This window comes from Chelmon rostratus, chromosome 22, assembly GCF_017976325.1.
Source record: "Chelmon rostratus isolate fCheRos1 chromosome 22, fCheRos1.pri, whole genome shotgun sequence".
In the NCBI taxonomy this organism is placed as follows: domain Eukaryota; kingdom Metazoa; phylum Chordata; class Actinopteri; order Chaetodontiformes; family Chaetodontidae; genus Chelmon; species Chelmon rostratus.
In genome coordinates, this window is record NC_055679.1 from 1,738,550 (window position 1) to 1,757,308 (window position 18,759).

The 18,759-nt window shown below is 40.7% G+C and overlaps 1 protein-coding gene across 1 annotated transcript in view; it reads right to left on the minus strand.

Moving 5' to 3' along the window:
* Positions 1–11,717: 11,717 nt before the first annotated feature.
* The window catches only part of hmga2 (high mobility group AT-hook 2), a 45,382-nt gene continuing 38,340 nt past the window's right edge, over positions 11,718–18,759 (minus strand). The window contains exon 5 of the mRNA XM_041963994.1: positions 11,718–17,562. Coding sequence (XP_041819928.1) covers positions 17,503–17,562 — 60 coding nt within the window. The 3' untranslated portion in view covers positions 11,718–17,502. The remainder of the gene's footprint in view (positions 17,563–18,759) is intronic.

Consider the following 18,759-nt stretch of genomic DNA (forward strand, 5'->3'; position numbering starts at 1 on the left):
TGATTAAAAGAATCGAAATGCAATAAAACTTAATTTTTATCTTTTATTTTGCAAAACAAGATGTTGTTTTCTCGAAGCCATTTAGATCAAATGCTCCAAAAGGCTTCATTTGATCAGTAGATCAGTACAATATTATTCTGGGGGAGAATGCAACACAAAAATAATTCCCTTGTGATGGTCAACTGGTTACCATATTAGGTCGTCTGTTCTGTTCAGTTGGTTTGATGTCTGTCTACTAAATAGTTGAACTGGCACAGAAGGTGGCTGAATCACTTAATTTTGGTTGTATTGCCCTTATCAGCCAGTGCCTAGACAGTATTTTGTTTCCTACTCATTGAATCCCACAATATTAATTATTTTTGTCATTTTGTTTATTTGTATAAAACTTATTTTTATGAATGTGAACTTACAGAGATTGTGATACATCAGTAGGAAATAGGTGCCAGTAATGTTGTAAAAAGTCCAAAAGGCATAAAAAAAAAGTTTAATAAAAAGTATACGTAAAGAGCAAGTTAAATATTTGAACAGTTTCTGTCGCTTAAATTATACAGAAGTAGTAGTCATAACATAGGAATTTATAAAAAAAATGAATTGCTGAAAAAACAGAAGTCTAAAATTAATTACTTATTTTGGAATTTCAGCCTTCTCTGTTACCCCATAGTCTTTAATCTGTGGCTACCAGGTAAGCCCTCTTACCATCTAGGGTGTTTTGTTTTGAAAATCCAGTCTCCTTCTCCTCATCCAAAAGACACTCAGGTCCTTTAGAGTATGTAGAATACTGTTAAAAACATTTTATGACTCTGTCTTGACTCTTTTACGCAGTGGTCTGCTGGGGCTGTGGGAGCTCTGAGAGGGACAGAAAGAGACTGAACAAACTGCCCTCTGGACACCACTGAGGATGTAGATGAGAAGATGTATGTGTGTGTGTGTGTGTTTCCATATCCATACCAACCATGTGCATTTTTTGTGCTATTTTTCTATATTTCTCAATATTTTCATTGGCAATATATGTTTTTATAGTCTGTTGTATAAAATGTACATATATATAGTCAACTTCTTATTTTCCATTGCCTTGCTATTGCTATTTCTATTGCTGCTGCCTACCACACAGAATTTCCGGATTGATAAAGTTTATCTTATCTTAGTGCCCAGTGTCATCTCCTGTTACCATCAGGGGTGCTTTTATTAAGTCTGTGGCCACCTTTCATCTATGTCTGTCTTTCTTTACTGAGACTGATTGTCCATGCAGGTGTTCAATAAGCCAGCTTTTCACCTTTGCTGTATTCAAACCGTCTACTGTACCAGTAGTATGTACTGATTTGGCCAAAATGTAGCATGCATGTAGTGTGCAAACACAAACAAAATTTGCAGAATGCTGAAAATACCTAGATGCCGTGCTGACTCAGCAAAAAATGTCCAGAATGCATCAGATCAGTTTGTCTCACCTACTGCACAATGCAAGGAGCTGAAACCGTCACAACAACCAGCCAGGTCAAAAACGGCAAGATTATTACAATTTCATGTGTTATTCAATCACTCAATTCACTTCTGAAAATTGTTGAGCAAGAAATCAACTGTGTAGATTTTTAAAACTGGCAGTTTCATGAATTTTTTTTGCAGAACCGAAAATGTGCTCCACTGTTTTCGGAGTTGAGAGGTTCCATTAAGTGCCTGTGGGGGTAGCTAGCCGGCCAGCCCCACAGTCCCACAGACCACTGCAGCCACCACAGCAGAGGAGAGCCAGGACCTCAACTGAAAGGTATTTTTAATTTTCACACCGCTGATATTACATTAAAATTCTGACAAAAAAAGGCTCCCAGTTTGATTGAAGCAAGGATAACGAGCATAACATTACGCTTCCAAAGCAACAGACACACTGAGAGGATGAGCGCCAACTCCCATTACATTTGCAGTGGAGTTTAAAAAAAGTCAAAAAGAAAAAGTAAATTGTGTACTTTTTTGTGCTTTTTATAGATAGATAATAGTCAACTGTTTGGTAGTTGTGAATGAGGGGAATGAGAGGAAGAGAGAAACGAGGACATTGATTGTCTCACTGCCTCTTCTCTGGAGATGTCCGGAAGTAGCACTTCCTGACACAAGAAGTGAGATATTTAGGTTATTTACTCAAGAGGTCTGGGGAAGTGCCTGTCTGGAGTTCGTGTATGGTATGTGTTAGGGGAGGTGGACAGGGTGGTGTGGTATAGCCTACAAAGTTCGTTTATCATGGGGTGCCACTGCAAATCCTGCTCAGTGTTTGTCTGCTGTGACAGTGCTCACAGTCTGTACAGACTTTCTCTTTCTAACATGCTCAGTAGTCTAGACGGCCTCAAGATGACGCTACAACTTATTTGCACTGACTTGAGTACAAAAGCAACCCACAGTTTCTTTAAATATACTGATTCTACTGCAGTTGCCTTGATTTAGTAAAGGACATGAACACTCACACTAATAATTTTGTTGTGACTCTCGAGTTCTAAATCTCGATTCATGAATCTTGATTTGACAAAAATCTTTAACGATTTGCTTCTCGACTTGGACTCAAACACCAGTGACTCATGACTTAACTTGACTTAAAAAATGCATTTGAAAAAACTGTGCAACAAACCAACTCCTGACAATAAATACAATGACACTGCACAAGCAGGAGGGAATGGTGTGTCTGGCAGTGCACACCAGCACATGCACATTCACGCACAGCCTGAGCAAGAGGCCAGTCAGACATGTTTCAACTCAGCTAGACAGACTGGGAAGGACGTCCAGCAATACCTTTATGGAAGCAAAGGGCATTAGGTTATTTACTGAAAAGTGCAACAAAGCAAAATATGAATCAGAAAAGATTTAATCAATTTTATCATTTGTATATTTTTTACATGTTAATATTGCCTCTTATAATATGCCGTGTAATAACGTACCCTATTTAATCTGATTGTACACATTAGTATTTTTATGCGTTATTCAAATGCACCAGTTAAACTACCATTGATATCATAGCAATAGTTTAAACCTCCTATTGTCTTCGGGTCAATTTTGACCCGTTTTCAAGTGTTTGCATATCATATAGTAGATGGGAAGACAATACTAATTAAATAATAATTTAAAATCTTCTGTCATTCATCTCACTTTCTGCTTTTTCCTATGGATTGTGATCAATAATCAGAAAGTGTATGTAGATAAAAGTAGTTGATTTTTTTTTTATTTAGCACCTTTCTAGATCAGGTTTTTCACTATGAAAGGCAAAAGGCAGACAACCACCATTGAGAAATTCTACAAAACATAGAGATTAAAAAAGTAAGTAAAAATGTAAGAGTTCAGTTTTTCTAAAGGTTATTTAGAAGTAATAAATACACATTTTAAATTATTTATTATTTTTATATTAATTATTAGACTCAAAACTCAAAGGTTAGGACTTGGAGTTGACTTGCAACTTGTTGGTCATAACTTGGGACTTGACAATGTATTTGTTGGCCGATTCTTCCCCTTAGCCTTTAGACTCAACCTCCTCCACGACACACATAAACACACACACACTCACGCACATACACACTCACACTACACAATGAAAAGACTCACACACTTGCATAATGTTTCATAGCAGTATTAATCTGCTTTTTTATGTTTTTTGTCCATAAGAGATGATGATTGCAATAATATCTTTATTACAGTGATTTTCGGTGGTAAAACGAGATTTTGCAACTTTTTACATAAAGTGACTCTATTAATTATTACTATTAATGCAGCATGGTGCAGATCTGAGAGGGGCTTTAGACATTTGTTTTGTTTTATATGTGTTTTTTATGTTCTTATTGTACTATTGATCTGAGTAAACACACTGTCATTCTGCAGTGCACTCTTAATGTGCATGGTAATAATGATAATAAATGATAATAATGATAATAAAGTTTACCTTGTAGAGCAGTTTCCTTATGTTGAATGAAGTCAGTTTAGGTGGTTTGTGCATCTGATAAGGATCTAACCAGAGCATCTACCTGTAGAGTATTTTGTACACATTAAACTGGCCATACCCAGAAATGCTTCGGTGAGATAACATATTCCACCTAGCCTGGAAATGCCTTGGAATCCCATAGGAAGAGCTGGAGGATGTATGGGCATATGACATATGACATATGCTGCTTTGTTTAGCTTGCTACCACTGCCCCTGTAAAAAAAAAGAAAAGGGAAGGATGGATGAATGACCACCATGAAGTGACAGAATTGCTGTGTGGATAATGTTCACCAGCAATGTTTTTTTTAATCCAAGAAATCTGATATTCTTATTCTGTGTGAAGTCACAGGGGTGTCAGTTAGGTGGTTGGTTTGGTGTACAAAGCACAAGACTTTGACACTGGAGACCAGGGTTCATGTCCTGTGTCCCATGTGTTGTTATTTTTAAGCTAGTCAACATGCACCATTTTTCCTAAACCTGAACCAAGTGCTTCAACTCGTCAAAACATGAAATAAATTAAGACATATAACATAAGTGATATTTCTTGTGAAGCATTTGCACATCATTTCCAGTTATAGTGCCAAGTTTTGTGTCTCGAGCCTGTTCCAGCTAATCACAAAGTCAGCAAAAGTCTAACGTAGCATAAAATGATAGATTATAGACTATGCTCACACGCAACAAACAATATGACACTTCAGATTTTGCTTCATACTTGCGCCCAGAGTATGTGCACCAAAATTGGTGTACAGATGAAGTAAGTGCGATGAAGCCCTCCCTAAATTCCCTCTCTCCTCCCTCGAAATTGTTGCCCTGGTTTGACCAGAGTTCAAAGAGAGTGCCCCTACAGGCAATGAAATGGTGGAGGGCCATGAGAAAGGAGTCTGTGTCAAGACCACAAAGGAGATCCAGCTATTGAATAAAAAGCAGGCTTTTGCTGAAGAAGATCTATTGGAAGGTCTACCATACGAGGAACAACTGGTTTTTCATGCCACCATTAGCAGTTAACACAACCATGTTGACACTTCTGTATTGCATCACTCCCTTTCAAAATGCAGAACCACCTTGCAGAGCTCAGTGAATACCCTTTCGTTTCTTCTGATGCAAAAGTGAGCTGACAGAGACTAGTTGACTGTAGGGTTTCAATGTGATGGTTTTACAGGCAAGGTCAACAATTTCAACAATTTGAAAGGAAAGAAAATGCACAAAGACAGAACAACAAAACTTAACTTACAAAATAAAACAAGAAACCGACGAAGGAAAACACCAAAATCATAACAATCAGTCTCATCAATCAGTCAATCTGTGCCTGTCTCAGATACTTTATGTCTGTCTGACCAGCTGCTGTTGGGGTTAAATGAGCATCTGGAGAATGTTTCAACTAAACTGAAACATCAATGAGGGCTTGACAAGTTTTGCAGTGTCTGAAATATTGGACAGATCTGACAGTGGCAACTTCTCCCCAAAATTTCAAACTGATGATAATCTACATTATTGTTGGGGGCATCAGGAGCTCACAGCCAGGTGTCAGGAGAGTGGTACAGGAATAGAGGGTCTTGGCTCCACCAGTTTGACTGCTGGGTTGTTGGCTGCATTATCATACACCTCCAGTCTTTGTAGTTAGTAAGTTCTTGTATCTTGGACACTCTGATACCAAAAAAGACCTTAAAGTGGTATGAATCAGCCTTCAAAGGAGCGAATAAGGTGATTGAATCTGACCAAGCGATGGTATGTCTGATGGAAGGAGTCAGTTCTGATCGTGAAAGGGATAGGATACCCTACCATTCATAAAGGCTTGCCAGGACATCGTAAATTTACTGCATTGTTGTAGTGGATAATTCCACAGGTTGTCCCAAAGAGCAGGACCTGCCATTTGTAGATGGATGGAGCGGTGTCTTTCATCATATCCCACCAAAGAAAACATAGGCTTGTCTAAATAGTTTGGTCTGTACCTGCTCTATAAGGAAAACGTCCTGAGGCAACTTCGGTTGTGTTTTGGCGCTATATAAATTACATTCAATTTAGAATCTAGTGGTCAGTGTGATTGAGAGAGCTTGAGGCCTGTGCAATTCTATCTAGGCTGGCAACAGGACTCCATGGAAAGTCATTCAGAAAGGTTAGTTGGCATCTACCTGGGCTCTGTGAATGTGATGTTTAAAGCAGCTGACCTGTTCATTTGGGAATTTCTCTACTGCCTATCTACATGTTAGCCACAGAGAAGTTCAGCATTGCCTTGGTCAGCCGTAGTTGTTAAAGCCAGTGCTATCCAGTGCTCTGACTTGCAGGGCAAAGGAATCAAGGGCATGACCATCTCCGGGATGTACAAGAACATTGAGTGCCAACTCTTGTGGTTGGCCATAATATTTATCTAGCACCCTTAAAGGATAAATTTCGTTTTTTACAACCTGGACTTTATTTGTAGCATTAATTACGACCATTTAGACACCCCGACAACTTTGGTGGTGGACGATGACTTTGTTCACGATGGACGTAGTTACCGTTTTGAACCAGAGTACACGGTCGAGGAGCTCGTTGAATGGAGGACGCGGAGGCAGAGAGAGGAACAGCTGGCCAAACAACTACAAACGGCTGCGCGTCCACGAGTAGACGGTAACTGGTGGTGTTCTTGTGGACAATGTTCATCGATGACAACAGAGGAAGGCCTCTGTTGCTCAGAGTGGCGGCCAGGAGATATGCGTCTGGATGTGTCAATAAATGTCTGTATCACAACACTGGAGGATTTCCGCGCAATGATAAACTTCTGGCAAACAAAACCAAGGCAACTAAACAATCTATACATGTGTGTAAGCTACTTACTCAATCTAAAGTTGCCCATTTGGTCCTGCAGGCTTTGGCTGGGCAAAATGACGTCATCCACATCAGAGGTAGTTGTCTAGAGACACTGGATGTTGATAACATGCCACCACGGGCTCAGAGGGGAATAGCACCAGCATATCTTAACAAAATATTGGAATATGAATGAGTTTCGCTGCAGATTATGCGTTTATAGAGGCTACGCATGGGTGCCCCGATAACTCGCATTATACGGATATACGCGCCGCTCCTCTGGGGCTAATTTCTTCAAAACGACTCCAAATGCCACCAAAGTTGTCGGGGTGTCTAAATGGTCGTAATTAATGCTACAAATAAAGTCCAGGTTGTAAAAAACGAAAGTTATCCTTTAAGGCTTCTGTGAATGGGTGATATGCATATGAATGGGCTAAAGCCAGGTATCTGGCTTGTTACACCTTAAGATGGTCAAGAAGAATCTGAAACTTGAATTCTTCAGTTTCTTCTGGATAGACTAGGTTGGTCAGTGCCTGTGACAACATCCTGTATCGCACATCATCCTCTCTAGTGAAAGTGCCTGGGATGTTGTGTTGCTGCCTCTCTGGAGGGGTACAAGGATCTAGGTTGGGAGGAAAGAGGGGATGAGAAGATGGCAACTGATAAGAGACGAGAGGAATGGCATCATGTTGAAGGATGTGAAGGCAAAGGACTAGATGAATTGGGTAATGAAGAGGGACTTGAAGATGTGATTGCATGGGGGAAAGAGAGGCTGAAGGATGAAAAGACACGGGCAGATAATGAGCTGGATGATATGAGATAGATTGTTGATGAGCTAAAGGAGGAGGGAGATCTTGTGGGTTAAGAAGAGGGGCAACATGAGTGGGCTTTGCTCATACATTTCATTCATGTTCATGGCAAATAGCTGTTAGGACTGGAGGTGACCCAACTAGATTCTGATTGGGTTTACTAAGATGGTTGTCTCGTGCTGGGTGTGATATATTTTGGTGACAGGTCAAAGACGAATAGCTACTTTCTGCCCTGGAGTCTTTGTTTTGCTCCATCCGTTGCTGGAACATCTCCTCTTGTTGCTTTACCGTTTTCACTGTTTCAAAGGGCTGTTTAATGAGATCAGCTTGACTGAGCTCTGGAGTGCCGTCTTGCTCTCTAGAAGCAAGTGTAGAAGGTAGTTGGGTTCCACTAGTGCTGATGGGTGGTGTAACTCTATTCCCATAGTCATGTCATAGTCCTCTAGATGCTGAGGTGGACAGGTTTGGCACAGATGATGAAGAGCTCCATGGCTTAGAGCTGACTTCCATTCAGCTACAGAAATGTTCACAGCTCTGGTTCACAGGAGCCTGAGCATCACCATAATATATTGATAAGAATGTAGGAGGGACAATTGATTTTTCCTTTAAAGCCTTTTATTGCCATCATGCAGAATACATATACAGTATATATTTAGTCACTCCCTGTCTTCATATATGAACATCTGTTCTTCAGCCTGAATGTATTTATGTGTGAGTGTTTGGACCAAAGTTTCTTCACTGTGGTATAAATAAGCCATTATCATGCTTGTATGAAACAGAGTAGTCAACTTAAAAGGCGTATGAAGCTGCTCCACTCCACAAATAGTCACCCCCACCTCTCCACTCCACACACACGCGTGTACCCACCTCCTCCTCTCATGGGTCAATCGGGAAGAATTAGCACAAGGCTTTATGATGAGTGCTGGCACTAACAACAGGAGGTGGGGGACGAAGGGGGGCTGACTGCTGAGTGACGGGACCTGTCAAGGAATAGCAAGTCGGCCAGCTTTGATGTGAAGGAGGGAGCCCCCCGTTTTCACAGAAAAATCCCATTAAGGTCAGAGGTTTGGGTCTCCAAGGTGGTCATATCCTCCTGAGCCCCACAGAAAAAAGAAGGGAAGGAGGGAGGTGGAGAGGAATAGAGGGTCTGAAAGGATAGACAAGGTGCAGTGTGGCATGGGGGGCCCAAATCTTTAAAACTCTATTTAATCCTGTCCAGGGACACTGCTTAATTCACCTGTATTGTAACTGGATACATGTATGCTGAAAACCTCCTCCCAAATCCACCACAGTGTTCAGCTGTTTTACATTCTTGAGGGGTTTTTTTTAATTTAACTACACAGTATACTTGTGAGGCATTTGTAAAGATTTACGTCTTCAGTGGGAACCAATGGGTAGGAGTGCCACAGACAGGGTAGGGGAGTCAGAAAGTATTGAGAACACATTGCTGCTTTGGGAGTTTATTTTTAAAAGAAAGATTTATTACTACTAACTACACACACAATAACTGATGGACGTGGTGCAGCTTTGACAGCATTTTGAATTTTGATTTTTCTAACTCTAAAGCTAGAAATAAAGGCATTTAGCTGCAGACAGGGCTCAAGAGCTTTTAAGTCAATTGATTTAACTGGAGAGCAAAAGAAGCACAAACCAAAGAAACTTTGGCTTCCTCTTGCTTGTGGTCGTCTGTTGAGAGGTGTCCCATGGTGTCTGGTGTTGAGGTTTCTGCCTCCTAAAAGGCGCTATATAAATAAAATTGAATTGAATTGAATTGGTGTCAGTGGCGTAAACCTTCATCACATCTCCCTTTAACTCACGTTAGCTTGTCCTTTTTTGCCCCAATTTCTTTCTTAACGAATGAAGAACCTTTACTACGGATGTAGTTCCCCCATATTTACTTACAGAGGGATACCAAAACACCTTTATAAATAACAAAAGATCATCCTCAATGATAAATGAGTAGTATACAGTATCAACCCAGGTTTGCATGTCATCATTTAACAACCTCAGCCTGGGAGATATTATGGCTAATTCTGGCTCAACGGATTTGTTGTGCATGGTCCATTTTACATTAGCCCTCATCAGAGACGTGCTTTTTGCCAATGATGCAACAGTTGCAATCTATATTGAGTTCGAACTCCAGGCTGTGATCACTTTTCCCAGGCTTGCAAAGACTTTGGACTGATCACCAGCCTGAAGAAGATGAATGTCCTGGCACTGGACATTGGTGCTCTGCCAGTCATCACCATCGACAACTATGAACTGAATGTTGTCCACCAGTTTATACTGAACCCCAAATTTCTCCAAATGCCTGTGTCATGTCTGAATGGGGGAATGTTGATGTGTTATAAAGTACTTTGAGTGGTTGATGGACTAGAATAGTGATATATAAAAGTTCATTTTACATTTAGAAACAACCTTACCTTGGATACAGAGATCGATTGACAGGATTGGGAAGGCGGTAGCAACACTTGCCTGTCTCATGATTGTGGGACAACACTATGCTACTGTCAAGATGCTAAAGCTTTGTCTCTTGTCCTGATGGTTCACAACTCGCTCAGCTTCATCTGGTCCTTCCCAATTATTGACCAAACTATGATAGTCCTTACTGCAGGTTCCAGCAAGCCAAAGGCCAGTCCACCAACCTGAACACTTGTGGAAAGAGACCCTACTTGAGATAGCAAGTAGGGTCTCCCTTCTGGTCTCAACCAGTCACATCCAGAAGGGAAAAACTGAAAACTACCCAGAATGTCTGGCCGATGTGGCACCACAATCAGCTTCACCCCTTCCACCTGAACCCTTCAAAGAATTGGCTGGAGAAGAGTGGAAGGAGAGAATGCATAGAGCATCCCACCCCAGATTGTCAGTAGAGTGCAGTCAACAAAGTGCCAACTCTCTGGAAGCAAACAAGGTGAGTTGTTGTCAAATGATGTCTGTGGGCTTGCTCTTTTTGTTGTGGAGGCACTGGCCCGGATTTTGAAGATGAAGACAATGGCATTGCACTTCCAAGACAATACAGACCAGCAAATCGTTGAGGTAACTGAGGAGCCCTTACTGCCTCATGAGCTAGGACTAACATGGCATATATGGCTTTTTAGCTTTTATGAGACAGAACAGCTATAGAGAGACAGGAAGGGGGCAAGAGGGAGGAAGACACACAGCAAGAGGCCCTGTGGTGGAACTGAACCTGGGCCTCTGCTGAGGACTGAAGTGAACACTGTGCTAAGTGAGCTACCAGGGCACCCCACAAATCCCCCATTCTGCTCATGTTCCAGGTAATAGCAGGAGAAAAATGCTTGCAGCACTTCTGCATGTTGTGACATCATTACAGGATACCTATGACAAAACTGTGACCAGTAGCCAGATGGGTCATGGTAAACCCCATCTTCAGGTCTGCTCCCTGGGGGAGCTAACAGGGCTAACAAGGGAGAGTGGCTGGGTTCTGGGAATTGTCAGGAGTGAGGAGGTCACTTTGACGGTTTCTGAGCCTGGGTAGCAGGTTCTCCTAATTCTCTTACTGCTGGCTGATACGCCTACAAAAAGCCTCCAGCTGGGGCCTGACGTTACCTTGTCCACATGGGGGGCCTCTAGCAACAGCTGAGGCAAGGATTTTCTTATTCCCCTTGAGCCTGTGGTGCATCTAAGAAGGGTAGCAGGACAGTCTCTGTATTAACCAGATGGGTTTGTGTAGCCTCTGTGCAACTTAGTCAGCATGCCAGCCATAATCCTATAGTTCCTGCAATGGTAAGTGGCCTTGCCAAGAATAGAACAGTCAGATACCTGACTGGTATGCTGTGGGCCTAAAAATAGGGGGTGACAGGGGGACATGCCAGGGCCTTGAACAGTCCCCGATTTTCTTTCTGGCTTTACCCATTTCCCATTTAGTGCACTAATACAACTAGCAGACAGTTTTTATTAACTTCATCCAGAATTGGAAAGAGATTGGGAGAGAAGGAACGCGTCCTGTTCAAGACAATACAGGTTTAAACTCACCTTTAACATTAAACTGCAGTTAAGATAATGAAAGAGCAGCCTGGTATAGTTCAATCTGTATTTTCAACAAAACACAGGATTCATCTAGACTGTAAAAAACTTAAAGAGCAGAAATGAAAAATTAAAAGAAAGAAATCAAAAAATGCACACACATCTATGTGATGGATGCCATACTTTTTATTGTGCTGAATAAAATGCAGTGAATATCTATAAAGAGTTTTAGCAAGCAAGCAAAATTTGTAGTGAAATCAAACACAGTAATACTATGTGGATAAGGGGAAGCAATAAAAGTTAGATACTGTAGAAGACATGAAATGATACACAAGCAAGGCAGAGGGAGAGCTGGAAAATCTTTCAACTTCCCTCACAGCTAACTACAAAACATTGCATAAGGTAAGAAAATTCCTTTTCAAAGGTACATTTCCAGTCTTACCTAATGGTGACTGAGAGGCAGAGAAAAACAGTCTTATAAAATGTATCCCCCACAAAAATAAACTATATATATAAAATTTTAAGATGTTCTCCATATGCTCTCCGACACCTGAATTTTAAACAGTATTTAAGTTTGGAAACGAGGTAAAAGTAGGCCTTTCCGGAGGTAGTAATGTGTATTTGATTGTACTAGGACATGAAATCATGAAGAGAAACTTCATTAAGACTCCCAGAGCTGAAAGCTCATCAACAGCGGCTTCTACAATCATTCTGCTGAACAGCAAGGAAATGTCACTTCCAGAGAACATTAACTGGCATTTTATACTCTACTGAACAAGCCCACATCCCTGAAGGAAATGACAAACTTCAAAAGAAGCTTGGAGCTTGTTAAGTTCAGTGGTCAGTTAGACCCCATGTACACCTGGCATTATCATGTGATATGCCCGGTCACATGACTGCAGTGCATTCCGTGTGCATTAACATGCCTTTTCCTTTATTTGGATGCATACAGATGGCATGTTAATAGCAGGTCTACATGAGGTCTGTCTGGCTGATGGATGGTGTGGTGTTTAATGATTCTTCAAATGATGAAGCCTGTCTGTTTCAAAGCCATTCGTTCAAAGCTACTGATCAGCCTGCTTCAACAGGCTAGTCTGTTCAGTACTTCTCAGCTAGCTGGTTTAACAGCAGCTTGTGATTCTCTCTGTTTGGTTTGGTTAGATTGTTAGAAGTAACATGGCCTGCACAGTGTCTCAATACATTAATTATTGAAGGTAACAGAAATCTTTTACATTACTCGGCGAAATGTGTGGGCTACCAGCTCCTAAAATTAAGGGTACACTATATACAATGATGAGATATGCTTCATCTCTGTTTGTGTGGTGCAGAGATTTATTATATTTATTTTAGATTTAGAGTTTAGTTAATCATCACACACGAGTGTAACTCATGTGTTAATTCCTTATTATTAACTTATTAATTTTTTGGACCTGTGCTTTTCCCACTATGATTGACTAAAAATGACTAAGTTGGAAAAGGCCTACTGTTGTAGGAGCAGTAAGCTGATGGTACTGCTAAGCTCTGTTCAGACTGAACGTGCAACAGATTTTATGAGTCAACATGAGCAAAACTCAAATTTGCCCTGAGTGGTGTGATGTGAGGTGAAGACACACCTGCACAAGCTCAGAATGTTTCAACTTGAGCAAAAAAATTCACGCTTAGGGGCAATACACAACAGCAGCATGTAATGTAATGAATATGTTGCTACCTAGCTACCAGCTAGAGCTAACATCTGTACAGCTGTTACAATGGCTGTTTGTGATGAATAAACACAAACTGCACAAACAGTACAGGGGTCAGATTTGAATTTAGCAAGGTGAAAATAAAAAATGCTTTGCATTCAGGGCGGAAACACTGTGCAGACTGTTGGTAAGTGAGAGTTCATCACGAGCTCTGTTAAATTGCTGCTATTCCATACTGGTGTTGCTGGTGAAAGCAGATTGACTGGATCAGTGGAGCTCCTCTGAGGCTCTACCTCTGGCCCAATTCAAAATACCATGGTGACAGCTGAAAAAATGATATAATCCATCACTAAGTATGAAGCAATTCCATATACAAGTACAGGTCTGGTTTAACCATATCACAAGAAAAGAAAATCACATTTGTGTGTAAAGTACACAAAACAGCTAATCAAGTATACCGATATCTACTAATTAAAAACAAGAAAACATTCATGAATGCAATATACAAAATCCAAACATATCTGTTTCAAAACCTGAAAGTCACTTTGAAGGTTTGAAGGACTTCTGCAGTCCTGATATAGATCATATCATAAGACAATGTAATTGATATTGACAGTAAACCGGCAAAGTCATTCTTTGTAAAGACTGGAGGTAGGTATTTGTCAATTGATGAGTCCATTTTTATCTGTCTGTTTGAGGTACTGTACATATATAGGTAGTACATAACTCAGGAAAAACTAGCTATTCAGAGTAAAAAAAAAAAAAAAACATTTGTAGTTATATCATGTAATGTCATACAAACACTTGATCCTTATTAAACCACGGTGTAAATCAGTACAAAATAAATTCAAGTCAACAGTCTGTCAAAAAGAAGTCCCAGTTTGCAGAAAATGAAGAATATGTTCATTACAATGTTGAGATACAAATTAATATTAAGGTAAATGAAAAAAAAAACAGTACTTAATAGGTTAGCTGCTTTTGTGTTTTAAGTATAAAAACATACCACTGAATCCAGGCTTTTTGTGGGAGTCTCTAAAGAAAGAAAATGTCAGGGAAGTCAGAACCAAGTGCTCGAGTGCTGGTGGAGACAAACTCTAAAGACTGCATCCCAACAAGAACTTCACTTAATTCATATTAAATGTTACATTTATAACATATTAAAAAGGAGATACCCCTGCTTACCAAGAGTAACATATATAGTATTCTTCCCAAGTATTAAAATAAAATTAGACCATTCACATAAAAAAAAGCAATTTTAGGAGTTTCTGCGTTTAGTAAGACATTTTGTATGGAAACAACCACAGCAACAACAATTTGAAGCAGAAAATATGAACATATGGATAAGGAAACTGCAAATGTTGGCCTGCAGGCTCTAAAGTCTGTCTCCAACTGAAGATAAGTTTCTTTTTTTAACAGCCTGTGTCTTATTTTCATCGTTTTGACCACTGTGCCTGAAGGTTGTGATGACGTTTCAGCCACATTGCTAAGATCTGGCATCTTCACATTCTCGTGATAGTGTTTGTTCATTTCTTGAATGTTTTAACTATATTTCTGCCCATATCTTACACATGGCACCTTTAACCATGTGATCAATATCACTACACAGAACTCTTATCACCTTTTGTAGGAATAAATCCCAGCCGTGTCGTACGTTTCTTATGCAAAGTGGCTGCTGCAACTCTTGTAGTCTTGGCCACTTGTGGTTTCACACGACAATGGGCAGTTACACATTTTGTTGTCACTTTAAAAAATGTCATTCAGACAATGTGGTTGAAGCTGAAAAGTTATTTTAGTTTGAATATTGTAATGTTATGTCCATGAAGCATGTGCACTCCTTGTAACATCATAAAAGCACTTGTCCTGTCACAACCAACAGGAAAGATGGACACAAGTGAAAAAAATAAGGCTACTGCAGCATCTGACTTTTGCTTCTTCAGGATTGTGTAGGGTTCACCTGACTGAATCAAACAACACAGATGCAGACAAATACCGCCGTGACAAGACAACAACCCGCATGACCTCGCTTTAATGTACAGTAAAAAGTTACAACACATTATGAAATATCTGAACGCACACTGTTTCGGTGTGCATTGGTTTGTGTCTGCTGAGCAACAGCGTTCATGAGCTGGTTGTCCTGAGTCAGAGGTAGTTTGAAATTAGGACAAGATATTGCATATCAGTGACCAGAAAGCGCTGGCATACTATCAGGTTTCCACAAATGTAAGGCTCCCTGAAGTTACAGTGTGAGATGAGTCGTCTAATGTCACCCTGCTACTGAATCCAGGTATCAGTGTGTCATGAGGTAATCTGTGGTTTGTTCTTGTGGTTTTTGTTCTTGAGGTTGCAGTTGACATCAGCGATGGAATCAAGGTTTTAAAGCTATGCTGCACAAAGAACAAACTGGATAAAGCTATGCGAATGAGCTTGTTAAGGTTGATCTGAACAAATGGTTTACAGTAGTCTTGATGCAATGTCAAACAGTGTGGTAGCGGAGTACCGACGGGGTGTAGAGAGGTTCTGTCATTCTCTGGACCAATAGAAGAGGCATGTCAGTCCACCAACAACAGGGAGAGCAAAGCAGAGCTCTGTAGTGCTCTAATGTTCTGGTCTATCCAGCATCCTGGACCAAGTCAGGTGTATCAAAACTAAAACTGGAAAATCAGTAATCTAATTGTCCAATACAGTATCATAAAGTTCAGGCCGAGGCTGTGCACAATAAATTCTGATCAATAATTTGCCCTTCACTTTGAAATCGAAATTGAAATTTTGATAAACGAATGAGAGTTTAAGTAGGAGATTGAAGCTAATACACTGCTTTTTGCACCTTTACGTTGGCTTCATTCTCCAGCCCTGAAGGTTGCCCCCTCACCTGAAATAAACTGTTTCTCTGCTGCATGTTATCACAGAGAGAAGACGCAGGGAGATGGCCTTTCTGTAAATGTAAAGATGATGTATACACTCAGTGCTTAAGTTAAACCTGAGTCACTTCTAACAACTTCAGCAAGTTTTTTTGTCTAAATGGGTTTAAGCCGACATGATGGATGAACCACTGTGTCTCCCTGTCCTTGGTGGTCTAGCACCTGTTTGGGTTAGGGGTCGGCGGGTCAGGGGTTGGTTTGTTTTACAACTAACACTGATATATTGAACAGCTGCCATTTGTTCTACATTTCTGTATGACAGTACCAGCCTGTTCCAGTCCCTTGTCCTGTCTCAGTGTCTTGAGAATTATTTAACAATGACTGGGTGTGTGAAAGAGTGTGTGTGTTGTGTGTGTGTGTGTGCAGTGACACTGTGAGTGCATTTGATTTGCACTTTTTAGAATTTTTCAGATTTTCAGAATGATGAATGGGTGTTATATGTTGTACAGATTGTAAAGCCCCTTGAGAAAACTTGTGAGTTGTGATACCAGGCTATATAAAAAAACGCTGACTGGACTTGACCCCCTGCTAACGCTCTTACTCATTTGAAGATGATGATGCTCTGAGGATCCTGAACCACAAATCTCAACATTTGGGTTTTGGCCACACTAACTCATTGTGTCTGTCTCACCCCCTTTACAGCTTGCATTAAAGTGTGTTCTGGCAGATCGAATTGCAGTCAGATTGTCCCTGACCAAATTAAAGTACACATTTGACGGTGTCCACGTAGGTTCGACACCCAGTTTTCATCTGTAAAGGTCCCCTGTCCTCGCCCACCAGTCCAAACTGTGGTCCTGCATCCCGATCGCCCTCTGCACAGTGGTGCCACTGACCACAGCTGAATAAAAGCAGCTGCATAAAACGACTCTGCTTTGAAGAAGCGTCTTCCCCCCGTTTCTGGGTGTCAGAAGGAAGGAGATCAAGACAAAGAAGAGTGACTGGAGACACATATTAATACCAGGTGTAAACGTACAGTGATCACGTTCAATCATATCTGGATGCATTTTAATGCAAGCTGTAAAGGCGGTGTCTGAGTCTGTTTTTAGTTTGGAGTGTAAGTTTGTTGACCAGAGCTGATGACGTGTCTGTCTCTGCCTGATTTGTCTGTCCTGACAGGTAGAATGCCTGGAGAACTGCTAATTACTAAAAGTTCCTGTCTGATGTCTCCTGTGTTGCAGCATTCTGTGTGGTCTGTGTAAAAAATGTATCAAAGGAATTTAAAGACTTTAAAGATGCACACGTAAATTGAACCACACAATGATGTCGGAAATGAAACCAAGTGAAATAACACGTGGAAAAGTCAACAATAAGTGGTCACGGCAGTCTTTTCCCTTTGAAAGACCTGACAGCTGAATGAGGTAGAGGTTTCACGGTGCCAAGGCTTAGTCTTCCTCTGGGGACTCTGTGGCCTCTTCCTCTTCTTCCTCTTCTCCTTCTTCTTCCTGTGAATAGAAACGAGACAGTCTCGTGTCATTTGGGACGCATGATCCTGTGAGTTCACACTGTATGTTTTTGTTTTGTGTGTTTTTAATGTTGGCGTGTATGCTGCTTGAAGCGCTGTAGTGCTGCTATCTCGGCCACGGCTCCCTTAAAAAGAGAGAGGCTTACCTGGTTAAATGAAGGTCTAATAATAACTCACATTTTGCTCTTTCAGTTTTGTTATATGTGGAACGCCTATTACCACAACTACAGCTGCTCAGCCACTTGTTCAGAGGGTTAATGAAGCAGCTTCAATAAGGTCACGGGGTGAATGATTAATCTCTGAAAGGAAATGCTCATGCGCATGATGGGAGCGCAATCGCTGATAAAGAGCCATCATACTGTCACGGTCGTGAATCACAAGTTAAGCAGAGGCCACATTTCAGCCAGTTAATGCTAACACAAACTCACTTTGCCGTCTGCTCTTCCATTCCTTTAATTTACAGGCTGACTGCACAGTCAGAACTGTGCATGTCCTGCAGGCTACTTAATGCCTGAATACACTCACATGTGAATTAATAGTACTACATACTATACATACTATCCAGTGTATGATCTGAGAGGGTTTTCATGAACATATGTCACTATAAGAACACTTGGCCATATATTAGCTATTTGCCATATGCACCATTACAATCTGTCATCTGACCGCGGTCGCTAACACAGACCGCTGGTTAGCAGCAGCGGGGCGTTGGAGCTAGAGGTCCGGATCAGTTAGTGAGTGGCCTGTGGTGTGGTCTTCATGGTCCTAGTCCACCCTCTACCTTCTGTGGCTGTGTTGGCAATGCTGTTAGCCAAGCAAACGTCAGAGCTCCCAATCCTCTGTCTATTAAATGTACTCTGTTATTGATTATCTACACTGTATATTGCAGTTTGTGTGTTTATAACTAGAAAGGAATAATTGTATCTATGCTTCTGTATCTATCAATCTATAACGCCAGTTCTACAAAAACTGGGAAACTGGGAAAAACAAATACAACAGAATGTGATCATTTGCTGAGCCTCTTTGACATATTCTCAATTGAAAACAATACAAAGGCAATATATTTAATGTTTGACCTCATCTACTCTGAAGAGATGAGAATGGAATGAAAGGAGATTAAAACACAGATAAAGTCAATTGAAAACAACACAATGAACTTAAAACAGGAAATGGATGG